This window comes from Gadus macrocephalus, chromosome 21 (assembly GCF_031168955.1).
Source record: "Gadus macrocephalus chromosome 21, ASM3116895v1".
NCBI classification, from domain to species: Eukaryota; Metazoa; Chordata; class Actinopteri; order Gadiformes; family Gadidae; genus Gadus; species Gadus macrocephalus.
In genome coordinates, this window is record NC_082402.1 from 10,461,385 (window position 1) to 10,479,969 (window position 18,585).

At 45.5% G+C, this 18,585-nt stretch overlaps 1 protein-coding gene across 9 annotated transcripts; it reads right to left on the bottom strand.

Annotated features, from left to right (window-relative positions):
• Positions 1-299: 299 nt before the first annotated feature.
• reps1 (RALBP1 associated Eps domain containing 1) lies at positions 300-18,533 on the bottom strand. 9 transcript variants are annotated; one of them, XR_009523682.1, is made up of 20 exons: positions 17,676-18,533; positions 15,948-16,071; positions 14,235-14,461; positions 12,462-12,645; positions 12,112-12,251; positions 10,703-10,865; positions 10,560-10,623; positions 10,079-10,233; positions 9,540-9,661; positions 9,032-9,112; positions 7,232-7,319; positions 6,755-6,856; positions 5,611-5,671; positions 5,176-5,380; positions 4,584-4,913; positions 4,206-4,295; positions 3,733-3,887; positions 2,964-3,069; positions 1,574-2,723; positions 300-1,537 (listed from the first exon to the last, which is right to left on the bottom strand). XR_009523682.1 is itself a non-coding variant. In XM_060041675.1 (19 exons), the coding sequence occupies exons 1-19, from the start codon at positions 17,826-17,828 to the stop codon at positions 2,655-2,657; spliced, it is 2,616 nt and encodes an 871-aa protein (XP_059897658.1). In that variant the 5' UTR covers positions 17,829-18,533; the 3' UTR covers positions 300-2,654. The 9 variants fall into 9 exon arrangements, 8 of the variants coding, with proteins under 8 accessions (XP_059897658.1, XP_059897662.1, XP_059897661.1 ...); XM_060041675.1 differs by having other exon boundaries at positions 300-2,723; positions 9,032-9,109; XM_060041679.1 differs by having other exon boundaries at positions 300-2,723; positions 4,632-4,913.
• Positions 18,534-18,585: the final 52 nt, after the last annotated feature.

Here is an 18,585-nt window from a genome sequence, read left to right on the forward strand (position 1 = left end):
AACAGAATCAGCCCTCTTTCCCCTGACCCTAACTTTCCCAGAAAGTAACCCAGGCCATCCCTATGTCCAACCCATGATCCCAAATACAATCAATAGTATATCAAGTCACAAGATCCTTGGCAAACTCTCCAAGTCCATCAAGGCAGCAGTAGCAGCAGAACCTAAGGAGATTAACAACTTCACTTTGCTGAATGACCTCTACCTACCTATTGTCGAGGTAAACCATGGGATTTAAGAAAGCTGGTTTAAATTTGAAACACTCACCACACATGTCAATAAAAACTATTTTGAGGACCATGTTTTAAATATTGTGCTGTTTTTTTTTTATTTGTGTAAAAACCACACAGCTGCTAGTTGATCTGCAGAGATACATCCATGCAGTTTAAACATCTAGGATCCCACATCCAAGAGAAAAAAATATTAAAGGAATCATCTCCTATCTCTCGTTAGTCAGCAATTGATGAAAATGTACATACGAGTTCAAAAGTTTATCATGTACAATATACAACATAGACCTGGGTGCAAATAACAATCCAAAAGCCCATTCAAAGGAAATAATTTGTTCTCTGCCTGCATTTCAACATAGACAAGGGTTTATAGGCAGATGGGGAGGGCAATGTGCCAGGAAAGATTGTAACCAATCCTGTATCAGGTAATTAAGGTTTTAAATGGTATTAGTTCCAGGTCTACTCCCAACACACACACACACACACACACACACACACACACAGTTGGTATATCAATGGGATAAGGTCAGTCACCATGGAAACCTGACATCAATGAGAGGGGGGTTCCTAAAATACATGATGGTTAAGAGAAGATACACATAGCAGAAATGCAAGATTTAAAGTAGAAAGCAAGAGGCCGTTCTGAATGTGATTTCAGGTTACCAGTGTATAAAAACAAGAGTGGTTCAAGATTCTCATTGTTTCTCATTAAAGCGTAATTTATTATAATAGACATATAGGACTGGAACACCATGCAGGTTTACAAAAACAAAAATTATGTTAAGGAAGAATGTGCCAGAACAAATAGAAACGTCAAAGAAAACCGAAAATAAAAATAAAATAGGTTAGGGTGGGGTTAAAGTGCAGCTTGGTCTTTCAGGTCTCCCTCTTCTGTCAACGGTATCCATTTGGTATGTCGCTAAGCTTCATCTACTGCCAAGCCTCACAGGTTAGGGTGCATGTGCACGAACACGCTCAGTTATACCCAAATGCAATAGCAGGTACCCAAATTAGGACCAGTTATCCTCAAACTGCGATTAATTCAGCACCAGTTGGGGGTTGTGGCGATTAGATCCTGGACAAGGGTCATGTTTTATTTTAATACCCAAGAGACAATACAACAGTTGACACAGTTGTTACCGGATTACAAAAAAAAACGAAAAAAAGATATCGTAAATGTTTATGGAGGATATACCGTCAAGGGTTGCATAGCGCCAAATTACTGGGGGGGGGTCCGTATATTATGTCCACATCAGACTTTATAACCAACGTCTGTCCACAACAGTTGGGCTTCTCTTTTCCCCCCCCGTCTATTTTCTTTTCCCCTGTCGCCTTAACAGCATGACAAGCATGTTCCAGTAGGCTGACCGCTCCAGGTAGAAGGGTCGAAGGGGGGTTATGTGACCCATGTGGGACAGCTCTGTGGCAACCTCAGGCTATTAAAACCCTTGTTAAATAACATGCGGTTCCTTTTAAGGCTATATTCCAATGCAGAGTGGAACAACAAGAGCAAAGCAAGAAAAAAAGACACGTTAACCCAAAGAGAGAAAATTGGGCTTTCCGATTGGACAATTGGAACTTGGTATTCAGTAGAGAGCGAGCTTGTACTCAGCGAGTCATTCAGAAAAGCAATCGCACAAGTCAAATGCCGGAACAGAACCTTTACCCACTTCTTCTAGTCCTGCATTCAACTGAAATGCATATCCATGCTCACGCACACCCACCCACATACGTACGTACACAAACACGGAAGGAAGCTTGATTTCTGTTCACATGGATGGTGGAAAGCCTTTACCGTGATTATCTTGAACCTGGCCCTAGACAAACATGCACACAAACTCCTCAGAAGAGTGTGGATGGGACAGGGACGCAGACCTAGGCACAGTCGCAGGGTCTAGCAGGCACACCTGCACGCTCCATCGCGCACACACACACACTCACTCAATACAACTTAAAAAAAAAAAATCTCTCTTATTCAGTCACTGGGAGAGTATAAAATGAACATGTCTGGCGACTCACGCTGCAGCCGAACAGGCAGGGTCAGAAACCATCTGGACTCGTTATGCATTCCTCCACTGAATCTTTGTAGAAAGTGCCAGTTTGTTACCACGCCTCCCACCGTGCCAACCTCCCCCCTGAAATGCGCGTGTCGATGAATGTGTATGCATGTGAATGTGTACGTGTGTGTTTGTAGGAGTTAGTCCACATCAGGGCATCGGGTCATTAGCGTTTGGCAGGGCTGGTGTGCGTGGCAGGACGAGGGGGGTACAGGGAGCAAGGGGCGATGGAGGCGGGAAGTTAAGTGGCTTTAGGGCGACTGATCACATGGAGGGCCCCTGCGAGTGGCTCCCTCTACGACCAGGGCCCCCCCCACCCTCCCCCCTCCTGTTCTTCTTCTTCTTCTTCTTAAGAGCGCGGGGCCTGGTTCTAGAGGTGGGAAAAGGGTCGGAGCTGCTCCAGCTGCACCTCCAGGGATATCCGCTCCTCCAGCAGGTCCTGGCAACGACAACACGCAACACGCTGGCGTCAGGGTGAGCTTGGGGATAGGGGGACAGTTCTGGGCTCTCCTACAAGGCTAGGGACACGCCACAGGGCTCGGGACACGATGAGTTTAGGAAGCACGTGAGCTGGCTAGCTAGTCCTGGAGCCGCATGCACAGAAATGTTACTTCTAGATGGCTATAGCCTGAATTATATCGACATATTGTTTGGTCCTTCCCCGAGGGGTGCGCTGTACCTTGAGCTGCTGCTGAAGTTCACTATTGAGTCGTGCCAGCACTGTGTTGGTCTCCTTGTTTCTCCTGATGGATGCTTGGATCGCCTTCTTGTCTTTCCCTATTGACCTGAAACCAAAAAGGCATAGGTTAAACGTTACAGCAAGCTAGGGCGGGGCGATTCATCGAATTTTTATCGCGATTTCGATTTTAGCGTCAAACGATCACAAAATTTAAATAATCGAATTTTCTTCTTTTTTTATGTTTTATAGAAAGGGCAGCACAGCTGGATACATATCTGGATATTATTTTAGATTGATACATTTTCTTTTTGACCATTTTGTTTATTTTTTTAAGGTGAAATTTCAAAGTTCTCAGTTACAACGTTTTTTTTGGGAGAGCCATGCTGAATAAATACAACATGTTTTTCAAATCCAAAAATAATTGTTTGAATAATCGTGATTTAAATATTGACCAAAATAATCGTGATTATGATTTTTCCCATAATCGAGCAGCCCTACAGCAAGCATCCATTCACACTAGCCATCAGAATGCAATCATGAACTCTACTGCTGTTGATATACGAGTTTGCCTGTCCCATTCCTGCCTTGTTGACGCATCTCTTACATACCATACAAATTAGCATAAAAACAAAAAATAAAAAAACAATAATCAATGACAAAATGCTTCCAATTATGCAGCCTAATCCTGCGTCTCCAGCAGTCTAGTCTCCCTGGTCTCCAGGGTTGGGCCACTGCGCAGGCTGACGGCGCCCAGACCGGCCGCCGTTACCTGGGGATGGAGGGCTGCGTGGCCAGGACGGCGGCGATGAGGTTGGACCTCTGCGGGCCGTGCGGCTCGTCCTCCGGCCGCAGCTCGTCCTCCGACTTCAGCCTCCGACGCACCGGCTTGGGGGGAGGGGCGAGGGGACCCGACGCCCCCTTGGCCTGCGGAGCCCACGGGCCGTGGGGGGAAAGCTTTAGAACCTCTGAACCAATGGGTGCGGCGATGGAGACTGCGGCAGTCGACTAGGCCTCCTAGCCGCTTGATTAGCCTCCCTATCAAATGAATGACGGTTTATGTGATCTATGATGAGGAAATCTGGCGTTTGCGACTTGAAACGTAGACCAAACGCAGAACGGCTATGCGCTGATTGGCGCCAATGGTGCATTGCGACACCCCACTCCCACCCCTCCTCCTCTGTTCTCCGCAGAGGGGTTCCGTTTCCCCCCCCGGAGGCGGCACACAGACCACCGTTGACGTACCGAGTTAAGGCTGGTGGGGGTCCGCTCTTCTGCCGGGCCGTCGCTCTTCACCGTCCTCAGCGGACCCGCTCCCTCCGGCGGCTTTTCCACCTGGGGAGAACACACACACACACACACACACACACACACACACACACACACACACACACACACACACACACACACACACACACACACACACACACACACACACACACACACACACACACACACACACGGTTTGTCCCATGCGTCTTCTCATGGTGAACCATCATTTTCATGGCGGAAAGCAAAAGGGTAGAAGATCAAGACCAGCCAAAAAAGCACAAAGCCAGAGTGGTATCGCCATACACTCAGTCGGTTGCCCCGCGCCCCCACGGTGTCCCCCACCCGGCGTACCGTGTGAAGCACACCCACCTGCCCCGCCGCCACCGCCGCCACCACCACCACCACCGCCGCCGCCGCCGCCGCCGCCTCGCTGTGCTTGTCCACCTCGGGCAGGCTCGAGGGCTGGTCCAAGGTGGCGAAGGCCTGGAACTGGCTGAAGTCTGCAAAGTTGGGCTGATGGGGGATCAGGTGCGGGGAGGTGGCGGGGGCTGCTGCGGGGGCTGCTGCGGGGGTGGCGGCGGCGGCGGCGGTGGTGGTGACGGTGGTGGGGGCGGAGGCGGTGAGCGGGGTGCCCCCTCCGCCCTCCACCTCGCTGCGATGCCCGCCGTGGGGCATAGACGTCTGGTAGGTAGGCGGGGGGGGGGAGGAACAGAGAGTCAGGAGGGGGTTTGAACGGATCGGTTTGCCTCGTACCTGTGTCTCTTCAGGTTAAAAAAAAATTGTGATTTAGCAACTTAAGCAAGCACAAAAAGTAGGGGTTTAACAAATCATAAAATAGCCTCCAAATCCTCTTTCGAACATAGTTTCCGGCAAGTGCTGGATGGGAGTCTCGTGCCCCTAGAGAGTGGAAAGGGGTCGGGCCCAGTGGGTCCCTTCAGTTCACCTGTGTGGGCAGCGGCCGGGGCGGGACGGCAGGGGGGTAGGCTATGGCACCGGGCTGCGGCTGTCCGGCGACCGCCCCCGCTGCAAAGCTGCGGTTCATGTCCAGGGAGGAGGAGCGCGAGTGGGACGGGTGGGGGCGCGGCGGAGGGGGGGGAGGCGCGGCCCCCACCACCTTCAAGGCCTCCGGAGACGTCCCAGAATGAGACCTGGACACAGTCAACGGATGGAGGAGGTGTGAATGCACAGGAAGGGAAAAAATCATGTGGAACAAACATCATGCCGATCTAGAAACTATCTTGATTTAGATCAATATTTAAAATATATATATTGATATTGATATTTGATATCAATGGACCAATATTCTACATAGCATACAGAGGAAACGGTCAACAGGGTAAACATTCATATAAAAGGGATGATTTTTACTCTCACTAACCTCTGTCTGGTGATCGGCTCCTGGTCCGAGGTGTAGGAATCTGAACTACTGTAACCTTCCCCTGTGAAACGACAAGCAGAAGAATTAAACATTTGAAATGTGGCTGGTGGAAAAATGTCACCTAAAGTGATGAACAGGATCTAACCAATATAGCCATTATTATTATTATTATTAAATATCTTGTCAGGCAAAAGTAAAAAATGTATATTAATACTAGGGGTGGGCCGTTATCGGCGTTAACGCAAAACTTTTATCGCGCGATAAAAAAAATATCGCCGTTAATCTATTTTCAAACACTTCCTTGTTCGCACCCATCACGCGACTGAACTAACCAATCAGAATATAGAATTTAGACAAACGTTTAGGTAAACGTGAGGGAATCAGAGGCAGATTCAACAGAATATCCTGACTGTGTTAAATATGTAAACATGTAAATAGTAACAATTGTGTAACATAAATATGTAAATGATTAACTGACTAAACATTGCAAATACATTTCTAGCAAATTAACTGCGATATAAATTATATGAATTTATTCTACAACTTTCAAATATTTAACTTCTAAACCTTTCATTATTATGGATTATTACACGGCTCTTCTCAATGCTGTAGACTGCTCCTTTCACTTGCATGGGCCTTCCCAACGTTCAGCTGTCAATTATTTTTGTTTATGCTCCGTTCACTTGCATTGGCACTTCACAACTTCCGGCGGTGAATTATATTTGATAATTCACCGTTGCCAAGTATATTTGACAGTTGTCAAGGTAAACGAAAGGACTTTTTGCCGTTTGCCATTTTAATCTAGAATTCCAAAATTAATCTATGGCCACCACTAATTCATACATATATAATCTATATCTCAGTCAGCTAATAAAGACAAATCCCTCCCACCCCTCGCTTTTTTGTGTAGTTTGTACTTCCCTCGAGTCTGAAACACTGTCAAGCTTTTTCATTAGCTGCAGCGTCGCCGTTACGTGATTGTATAGTTATTGTTGAGTGTACGGTAATTGGTCACCAACTCAGCTAAAACTAATATACCGAAATTACCTGTGATTGCAATGGATTTCATGAAATATAGAGAAATATTAACTCAAAAGTGTGGGACCTTGTTCCCCATTATCTTGGCCTTTGTGGAGGTACTCACCGACAGCATTGGCAGCAACAAACTTCAAGGAGGCAGCCAGCTTGGTCTCTTCAGACAGCTCTGGAGGCTTCGCCAGCAGTGGGCTTGTGGGGTGGTTGTGGTCTGAGGGTGAGAAGCAATGACTTGCATGTGTGAAGAGGGCATTCCCCTGATACAATGTTGCTACGGAGCAGGGCCTGGCCGCCTAAGAACATGGTAAAGCTTCAAATGGATCAGGGTGGCTGTTGGGTTCTCCAAGTGGTACTGTACTTTGGGGAGGGCAGGGTCACCTACCGGAAACACCCGAGAATTAGTATCCGTCAAAAAAGGTGTAATCTATCTAATCACTTCTTTTTTTAAATGCTCAATGTACCTCGAATTGATTAATCTGCCAGTTTTGAAGTCACACATTCCCCGCCCCTCGCCCAGCCCAGCCACTCATGTCCTTTTGGAGGCAGACAGTAAATGTTTGGCTCTCCGAGAGAGCAGGTGTCTTACCACTGCCGGTCCTCTTGAGCTCCATCTCCTGCATGTGGATCTTACTTGGAGTCATTCGAATGGGGACCGGGTGGACGATAGCGGTGTCCTGTGGAGCGGTCAGACAAGGAGAGACGGGGCCCAGAGGGGTTAGACTTCTACCCGAGTCAACAGGATCAATTGTAGGAAACACCTCCGCCATCATCTCTGAGTATAGCTGCTCAGCTGCAACATGGCCCATGCTGCATGTGTACATGGTGTGGTGTATAATATGATACGTTGTGTTGTACAACAAGCTAGGCAAGTCATGTATTCCTGACGTGATTGTGCAACTCCCCGCAAGACTGTCCGAATCCTAAATCATAAGCTCCCATTGATGGTACTGTAATGCGAATGCACACATCTAAACGCAACTTTCAACGTTGTCTTCACTGGAATCTTTACTGCATTATACTTATGGAATTCATATTTAAAAGATAAAAACAGCTCAGTCCATCAAGCCTAACCCTCTTCCCAAGAATCGTTTGACGACTGAATATGCCGATGGAATGAAGAATTAACGATGATACTTGGCGCCCTGGACATGTTTCCACTGTTCCAAAAAAGAACTCCTATCGATCGAATGCGCTAAGCAACCAGAGTGGGTAAGACATTAGGTTTAGAGGCCCTCACTGTTCTCCCGCCTCACGGTGCTACATTCAGCCCATCGTTTTCTCGTTATAGGAAGCCGATACCGATGCACAAAACAAAACAATAAGCCGAGTCTGTAATTAAAAAGAGGGGGAGCGGTGCTGACCAGGAACAAACAAGCCAGGAAAATCAATGCACCCTCACATGTGTTGCGATAGGTCCTCTGTGCTCATTCTCCACTCACAGAGTGAGCGGGGTAGCGGAAAAACACAGTGTCCGCTACTTTCAGATTGGGACTTCCTAAACAATGGACAATTAAAGTCATTGATTCACAGGTCATCGTCAAATACGATGTGCCGATGATTAAGGCGATAAAGATTGGGTGCTTGAAACTTTACCTACTAACTGCTTCGTGTGCATTTCAATTACTCACTGGAGGTAAAAGCCCAAACTGCAAAGGTACTCCAGTGCTTGTATTGGAAAGCCTATATTTTCAGCAAAGAAGGCTCAGCCAAGGTTTTTATGGATGGTTGATAGTGTGCTGCATAACTTAAAACAGTTTGTTGACTGGGGTTTGAATAAACACAGACCATCTGGTTGTTGATTCAAATAGATAAAGAACATTTTACGACATAACATTACATCCTTTCTCCATAGTATAGGATCCTTTCTCAATATGTATGGTAGGTCATGTGGTGACTCTCAATCAGCAGTTATTACGTGACTTGTGTCATCTATTGTATTAAACTTCTATTTTTTCTGTTTATTGAATCCGTCTTTGCTGGAGACAACGACGCCATATGAGCCAACGTTGTGACGTATTGGAAACAGAAAGCCGCTTTTCATTCCAATGAGGATTTGATGCCACTGTGAAAAGAGTTGTTGTCCAGGAGATGCTTTGCATGCCAAATCAGAAGATAGCCCTGCCATTGATGATGTAGTTGGATTTGCACAACGGAAACCCCATGCATTGATAGCAATAGATAATAGATTACAGAGAAGGGGGGGGGGGAAGAGAGAGAGAGACAGAGACAGAGACAGAGACAGAGACAGAGAGAGAGAAACAGAGAGCGAGAGAGAGAGAGAGAGAGAGAGAGAGAGAGAGAGAGAGGCATGTCAGAAATCCGCAGCAGGTTAATATCCAAACCAATTAATAGAGAGTCATGCATACATTCTAAGTGATTGACTTACAGGGTCAGCTGGTGCAATGTTAGAGTCAAATTGGGTCAGAGTTTGTGAGCTGGAGGAGCGCTCGCTAAACGTCTCCCACTGCTGCAGGAGACAGACAGGAAGTCAGAGGGGTGGGGGGGGAGAAGGAGAAATAACATGTCAGTCAGCAAGCGCAGTGACATCAATTGACACATCATTCTGAGCGACAGCAGCCCCCTCCACCCCTGTGATGTGATGGGACATGATGTGCACAGGAGAAGGAGACGGCGTGCCAACGGTGAGGTCGAATTACATTAGGAAGGCTATTCAGGGGAGCATTCAAGCATCAGTTTATGAATCAAACGGCAATCAAGTCACAATATCAACCAGCACGGCGAAAAACTAACCAAATTCAACCTCTCTGCATAAAAATAGAAAATAGCACCAGACGAACTAAGTCACTTGCATCCTGAACAACAGGGCATAGCTCTGTGTGTGTGCCTGTAAGTTTGTTTAAGAGGAGTATAAATCTGTGGCGTGCGTGTAGAACCTCATTGGCCTGGTTCATCTCTGGCCAGGTCTGGTTGAGTGAGGGCATGGAGGGAGACTTGTTTGGGGTGACCTCCACTGGTGAGCCAGAGTAGCCCACATCCACCGCGGCCTCGGACACCTCTGCAAGCAGGAGAAGAGACACGGTGCGGTGACACATACACATCACACACAGAGCAGCCGAGAGAAACACAGCGCGAGCTGGTAGGGGAACGTAACCGCAACGCCGGGGGCGTTATTTCACTCGACAGCCCAAGACGCCATCAGTGTTAAGACATGCAATTTGGTCAACTCAATTTAGTGTAACTCGAAATGTGAACAACTTTGGAATTACTTATGAATCTTTCAAAACTATATATATATATATATATATATATATATATATATATATATATATATATATACATATACACACACACACACACACACACAGACGTTTAAAACAATGTGCTTCACTAAAACGTTGGCTCTTGTGACCCGTGAGGCCTGAGCCTCTGGCCACTGAGTCGGGAGCTGATCTGGGGCGGGGCCACTGCGTACCTGCCGAGTCATCCAGGTCTATCAGCTTTGGCATCAGGCTCTCGGGTAGCTTCTCTGGGAGGTCGTAGCCGTTCTTCCTCGCTACCACCAGGTGGAAGGCTGCGCAGAACTCGTCCAGCGTCAGCGCGCCGTCCTTGTCGAAGTCTGACAGCTCCCTGGAGGGAGAGGGATGAAGAGAGACAGTGAGAAGACAGCTAGTGACAACAATGTCCATAGCAGTAGGAGTAGCTTAAAGCAACGGGAAACAGGCATGGCACATAAGGCCAAAGGGTTTTATTGTAAATTATAATTGTGTAATAAAAGGCTTTTGATTTAATGCCCTGAAATGTTCAGATTCCATCGATATATAGTAAATGCACACAGGTATCAGTTTAATATTTATTATATCAAAACATACCTCCCTGGAATTGGTACACACTTCTGTTGTAAAATAAGTAGGTAGGATTCAGTAACCATACTGAAAACCTATGGAGGAGCTCACCATATGTGTGACAACTCTAGGATGGGTAATTTGGATTTGGTGAAGAACTCTTTTGCTGCCGAGCCTGAAAAACAAATACAAACGTGTCAACAAAAAAACCATTTCGACATGCGTCTTTGAGGAGTGCGTGTGCCGCCTCTCACCGGGTATGAAGCCGTTGAGGTCGGGCTGGATGGTCTTGAACTGGTTGACGTAGTACTGCCTCTGTTCGTCTGTGATCCTCCATGGGTCGTCGTATGCGCTGGACTGACGCTGGATCTCATTGGTGGTTGCTGCCGAGGCCACCGTCCGTACTGTTGTGCTTTCCTGCAAACGAGTCGTAAGGAATGGTCACAGACAATATATATATATGCATATACACAGAGCCCGACCGATATATCGGCAGGCCGATATTATCGGCCGATATTAGGCATTTTTCAAACTATTCGGTATCGGCATTTATAATGGCCGATAAATGAATATTTTAAAAAAAAATTGTCCACCAGAGGGCGCTCTAACGCCCAAACCCGCTGAATCAGCCAGTTAGGCAGAGTGAATGACGGAGATCGACGGAGATCATCGGTGTTGTTCATGTGTGCAAGTGTGTTCATGGTAAGTTGGCAACTGTCGCGAGACATGCATTGCTTGAATAACAATTAAAAGAACATCCCCATCAATTCTCTAAAGTTAGCTGAGAGTGAAAAGGATTTAAAAGATAACTACAAATAACCAATGTTAGGGAAATTTGTTTGTTTTGTTGCGCGTTTCTGGATTTTTTTCGGCCGATATATAGGCATATCGGATTTTTAAATCACAAAATATTCGTATCGGTATCGGCCTTAAAAATTCTATATCGGTCGGGCTCACACACAATGATAAAAACACGAAGTTGGAAAGCAAATCTGTCCACAGCCTTTATAAATGCCTGGATGGTTGGATAGATGGTTTTAAGTAGAAAGGGTAGGCTTGAGTGTTGGCCTACAGTTCTGAACGTCACATGCATCAAATTAAACCAGTTTGGGAAGAGACAGGATCAGATTCTTCGAAGACACATGTGGGAAATCAGATGAGGAAAGATAAAAAAATAGAGCATCATCGTTCAATTAAGATAATATTGCAATGAAGAATCTCAAAGATTTTGTGTTTTTTCAAGAATTTAAGTGTCGAGGGATCAGATGAAGTCCCTTTGTATTGATTCAGAAGAAGAGCCATGAAGCAGTTTAGATTGCCTCGGAATTAACTGAACTAACTAAACTTTTCCACAAGTGTAAAAATAAGAAATAAAAGGGGAAGATCATTCCATTTTGAGGCTGCATCATTTAAAGTCGCCGTTTTGTCAGAATGTTGCTAGTATGCAGTTCGCATACTCTGAGGTGGGCTACCTTGCGAACAAATCGTCCACTGAACAATGTGCTAGGGGAGGGCATAAATTAGGGATGGGTCTTTGTTCAAAATACAATAAACCTATGTTTCTGAGATTGGCTCTCATTAACAGGCGTTACGTGACATGCCGTGTTCGTCCAGGCCTCATGGAGCCACTTATGGACGACCTGTACGCAGCGGATGCTGTTACCTGGACGGACGAGGGGTGCATGGCGGGGATGGCACTGGATGGCGGTGTGTCCGCCGTGAAGCTGACCCACGTCTCCTGAACAGGGGGCGGAGGGGGAGAATGGGCCGACCACATCCCGTCCCCAGGCACTGGTACTGGTACTGAAGGCAGGCAAAGATAGGGGGACTTTTATCTTTACCGGTTTTCAAACACACTATTTACTTATTTATTATGACCCTGCTCACGGATTATATATCATACGATTATTTATTATCTTCTGAAATTCCCGCCTGGGATCCACAGTGAACCGTCTAATCTAATTCTGAAACATACGAGTGCTTTGGCTCGGAGATGCGTGCAGGTGTGCCTACCTGTCGGTGCTTCTCTGAACTGTGTCCAGACGCCAGCGGGGGCGGTCGCCACGGCCGGCGGCCGGTCTGCGGCACTGCTGCCGCCGCTCGCCTGCCGCTTGTGTTTCCTCCAGGAGTGGGGTGAGGTGGGTGGGGACTGGTGGGGGGAGACCACTGGCGACGTGGAGTCGGGCTGGACCATGCACTAGAACATACCGGCAATAAAAGGAAAAAGGTAGTGAACAGAAAAGATCGGCCAACAAAAGATACAGCGCGTCGTAGACGGTTTGACCCTCTGGGAGTCCACATGCAGGCGCGCGCCTAAACAAAATGGTTCAACGAAGGCCACTCCTCGGGGGCGTGTTGGCCTGACTGCGTGTGTGTGAAGAACAAACATTGCTCTCTTTCTCGGTCCCTCTCTAATGGATCAACTCGTCAAGCAAGTTGACCGACTCATTTCAGCTCATGTGTAAGCAGCCTGACAAGACTGCATGCCTATTATGTATACTGTGTAAATGAACAGATCTGTGAATGTCCCCTGCTCTTTTTCTTTTAGAGGGAAAAACAAAAAACCTGCTTGAACATTGCATTTGAGTTCAAACTTAAATGCACGTATTTTGTAGATTGCAGTGTATTTCAAGTTGTTTGTGTGATGTCGTACTAATGTCATTGCTAACCCGGACTTCCAATGCTATTTTTGTCTGTTTGACCCTTAAAGTAGATCTCACCAGATCCAACATATACATTGTTATTAGGGGTGTAACGGTACATGTATTTGTATTGAACCGTTTCGGTACGGGGTGCTCGGTTCGGTACGGAGGCGTACCGAACGAGTTTCCATACGGACATATTAAGTAGAGGACCACATGTGTGGAACATGCTGCAGCCGCACAGTTGCGCACACCATAGCTGTGTTTGAAATCGTTCCCTATTCACTCACTCACTATTCCATATATAGTGTTCATGATATAGTGCACTATTTAGGGAACGAACAAACGAAAATTCGGACACTACGCTGAACATTGTAAACGTCTTTTGCGTCAGTAAATGCGCCGGGTATTTGTGTGACGCAGACAGATGCGCCCACATCATGTAAACAAACCGGGCACTCACAAGGAAAGCTGGAGGTTGTATTGATGTTGAATGTTACATTTCCTTGTTCAAGTTTTTTTAAAATAATTTTGAATGTTAAATATTCTATGTTAAACCCCAAATAAATTGTTGACATTTCTAACACATTTCTTGCACATTAGATTGAGAAAAGATTTATTTTTAAAGAAACAGTCTGAAGCTTGTTCATGTTATTTAATCTGAGCAACAACTTGAAACTGTTTAGTGTTTTTGTACATGGAGAAAATATATTTTTTAAAGAAACAGTCTGAGCCAATGTTATTTATTTTTATTTCTACATTTCAGAATCTTGTATTTATATTTTTGAGCAGAATTCTAGCTTTGTATTGTCTAATGTTCCTATTGTTAAAAGCACAAAAGTGTGTTATGAACAACTAGCACATTTATATTTTGCATTGTTTTCTTACTGTACCGAAAATGAACCGAACCGTGACCTGAAAACCAAGGTACGTACCGAACCGAGATTTTTGGGTACCGTTACACCCCTTATTGTTATAGCTTTGAAGTTTTAGACCAAACCAATCAATGACCTTTTCTATGAAGCGTCCTCCGGGCTGGACTAATCTTAGGCTTATCTACATGCTTGGATGGATGCCAGCACTATTACGTTGGTGATAAGAGGGTTGGTTTTTTTGGGCATGGGAGAGCGGCGTGTTTACCAACCTGCGGTTCACTGGCAGGTGCGAGGGCCTGGATGACCTCGTGCACGGGGACCACTGGGGGGACGACGGGGGTGACTTTCTTGTTCTGCAGGCCTCGGCCCGGTGGCCTGGGGATGACCCCGGCCCCGGGATAGATTCCCTGGCTGTCGGCCTCCTGGTACAGGGCTGCGTGCCTCGCTTCTGCCTCGTTCTTGCCAACCACGAACCTGGGCAGCGGCAGGTCCTTGACTGAGAACAGAAGACAAGGCAGAAAACTGAGTCAGAGAGATGCCTTTGGGTGAAGTCTTCCATATTAGCACCAGCTTATCTGCCATTTTGGCCTCCCAAACTAATGCTGTGGGTCATTTCACCGACCAGGAATTGCGTTATTGTCGATGACCAATTTCAGTTGCTAATATGGGTCTTCTTAAAGGTTGGGTATGGGATTTGAGAAAACGCCAGCAGATTTTGAAAATACACATCTCAAATGGTCCTACCCCCTCTCCTTCAACGCTGACTCTGACTCCACCCATTCCAAGTACCTGGACGCGCAATCATGCACGAGCGCGAACACAGATGCGCGAGAGCGAGCCAGGCTAGCGTAGGTTTTCGTTAAACAACATGGCAACATTAAAAAAACAACATGGGGATGGTGGCGTCTTGTCTGCCATGGAAATTGTCTTCTACTGCTAGGTCCAAATGTGGATTAACTAGTTCCAGTAGCTACCGCAGGATAAAAAAAAAACAGGAGCTTGCTCTGGGTCACGAGCTCTGGGTCACGAGTACTGCACGAAGAGGTCGCGCGCGGGGGGAGTACAGTACGACCGTTTGATTGACGTACTTTTCGAGCCCTGCCCGTTACACAGATGATTGACTTAATTTTCATGTCAGTACTTCTAACTCAGTGGCTGTAAGTGGGTTATGATAAGGATTTCAAGTAATTCTGCAAAAATGGCCAAAAAAGCGAATTCCATACCCAACCTTTAAGTGCAAAAACAATACAAAGAAAAACAAACAACCAAGAAGGGAGAAGGTATTCAAGATATACTTTTGAATAAAATGTGTCAACATTTTGAACATCGATTTTAATGGGTCATGTTTTTTTCTCAAAAGGACGTTTGATCTTGGTTCTTCTGATTAGAAAATCCTTTCTTTTAACAATTTTATAGAGTCTGCTATCATATCAAGATTGTAACCGACTCAAAGGTGACAAAAATATATTGAGATATTCTTTGCTATATTTCCAAACTTAGTTTGTAAAAGCTGTAGTTGAGAACAGGGCTTCTTAAAGTTGGCTTTGTATTTGCATGCCTGGAAAGGTTTGAGGTAGTAAATAATGTACTTCCTCATCTTTTAAACATCAGAAATTGAGCAATCACAAATCCACTGTTGTGTTTTTAACAGCAATTTAAAACACAAACCTAACATATGTTTAAGTTTTGGCCGGAGAAGCTTGAACCCTATATCCAAATTGTTGCTTAAACTGTCACTCAGCTAGCTACAAATGTCTACTGGACTTAATACCAAATTTTTTTTCGTTTAAATGGATAATTGACAAAAGATCAGTTTGGATTCAAATACAACCATACTTTTTAGATTTACGGCGCAGGCCAAACCATGTTTGCCTCTACCTTATTAAACCCGAGGGAGCATTGAATAAAAGACAAGGAATGAGAACATAGAAAATAATTTGAATGAACCAATTCAAAGGTTGACCCATCTTCTCAGTGCTCACCTGAGTTGAGACTCTCCACTCTGAGAGGCAGACCAGACTGGGCAATGGCGATGAGCTTCAGGGCGATGTAGAACTGGCTCCGCCCAAAATGTCCCAGCCGAGTGGCTCCACAGAGCTCTGTTATCTGAACATGCGTACAAAGACAAACAAAGAACACAAGAACAGTTCACACGCTGAACCTTGTGGACATGGTTAAACTACACGCAGAACGGTCGTGGAACGAATGTCAAGCATGTGGCTGTGGTACCTTCACATTCGCAAAATGTTGACAAACAAGTCTGGTCTGTTCTCATATTAGATCTTCTATTACCACCGACAGCAAAGGTCGATTGTATTGTATTTGCAATGTGGTACTAACGCCACTTGAATATGGACTCTTTCAGACACACAGACTAGTTAAACTAATAAGCGAGCAGCTCACTATCACCCTCGGAAAGGGTGGCATGTAGCCATGTACATGCCTAACTACTAGCAACAAGCAGCTGTGTGTGAATGTGCAGAAATCCAGGCAGACTCTGCTGACAATATATGCCCTCATACTCACATCGATAACAGGGAATGACCTACTACACGACTGTTTGGCATGTAGTATCAACAGAGCAGTTGCTTACACACGGACAGAACTATGTACAAAATAGAGGAGCACAGGCAATGACACAAATAAATGGCTTCCCTTGATTAAAATTAATGTTAATGTGCACACCAATTTTATTCATTAGATGTCCACAAATTGACCTTTCTGACGTCTGACTTTGATATTACTTTCAGTTCATTGAGAAATTGATGTTAATGCACAATGCAGAAATAACATAACGGCATAATGTAGGCACAAGAATCAGGCAAGCAGCTATATTGCAAAAGTGTGTAACTTCAAAGTACAAAACGGCAGGAACACCCCGCCCAGTTCAGATTCATTTAGCTGACTAAGTGCTTAGTCTGAATGTGTTGGATGCATACCACCAAACACGCATTCATTAATAGGAGCAGGTAGGAACACCACTGAAAGGCGTCTTCCGCTGGACACCGTTTCGTAGAATGGCATGAACAAAAATAACTGCTTTACGCTCTATTAAACAGCTCCCTTGTTGACCTTGAAAAGGCTGCTGACTCATAAACTGCAAACACTGGCTTGCTGAAGCCAAGAATGGTCACAAGAGTGGACTGCTATACTTATCCGACTACTCGGCCATTGAAATTCATAAACACTGATCCAATCGCTTGGTTTGGTCTTGTATGGACGCCTTTTAGTGTAATATCCCCAATGATTAACGTTAGGCTGAATCTAGTGGAAAAACAATTAAACTGACTATATCTACAGACAATCTATAGAAGAAGCACTAGAAAGGGAGTGAGTTAAGCAAAAGCTTGAAGGAGGGATACATTGTTTCCTGGGTATATTTTGATAGAGCTAGTTTTTAGTGATACCGTTTTGTCTGTTAGGAAATAGCCTTGTCTAATGCAGAGATCAATTTTGTATGCATACATTATAAGGGCCATTTTAAAAACGTCAGCAGTTGTCCGTTAACTAAACAACTAACTGTTACTGTTAGCCCAAGCTGACATTAGCCAGAAGAAGGCGTGTCACTTGCAAGACAGCTAACCAGCAACCCTAACGTTAGCTTCAATGTATGGAAGATCAGAGTGCCAACTCAACCACGATCACATGGGTTTGTAGGGTAGCCACAAGACACTGCAAAGTAACAAGGGTACTGGTGACTAGTAGCTTACCTGCAGGACAACTTCGCTGGGTAGCTGGGCCGCCCGGAAAAGGTCAAGAACCCTCCCATTAGACGCCACTTTTTTGGTATTGTCCGTGTCGCAATAAACGAATAAATCCGAGTAATATCGCTGCTCACCGTCACTTAGCGTTAGGCTTTCCATTATATAATCAATTAAAAGACTGAACTTCGATTCGTGGGCGAATAATCAGGCCTTTTGACTGGTTGGGGATAGATCAAAAAATGGGGATACTTCTGAATCTCAAAGCAGCTAACCTGAACGCACTAGCTAGCGTTCACGTTAGCTCCGATATTCGCAATATGTGAATGAACAAGTCTGCTCTGTTAAGATCTTATATTTCAACTGACAACAAATGTGTAAATTGCATTGTATTTGCAATATACTATAATTCAGCAGTATGAATATGGAGTCATTAAATTCTCCAACACAGTTAACTTGTTGGGCTAGTTAAACCAATAAGCCAGCAGCTGGCTAGCACACGCCAGCTAACCTAGCTAGCAGCTACCTTGAATCAAAGTCAGCGGCACAAGGCTAACAAGCGGCTCCGAAAGTGCGCCCCGTCTGATTAGCCAGATATCTTCTGGAATATCCACGTCTGATAATACTTTTGTTTTCGATACTCCGTTGAATAGTGGTAGTCCAGGTTTCGGTTGCGATAAATTCATTTGCAGAACCGTTAGAAGTAAAGTTTCAGGCTGTTTTAGTTCCTTCCCCCGGAGTCGGCTCTGCCATTCCTGCCCATTGGGTTCCTATGGCCTCGTGACGTCAGCGTGCCCACTCTTCCGACAGCTTGCGGGTCCTCCAGGTCCATGGGTCCTCCGAACGCCCGGATGAAGGATGTCAACACTAAAGTTATGTGGACCCTAAAGAGCCTTTACCGTACCTTTACTGAAGAAAA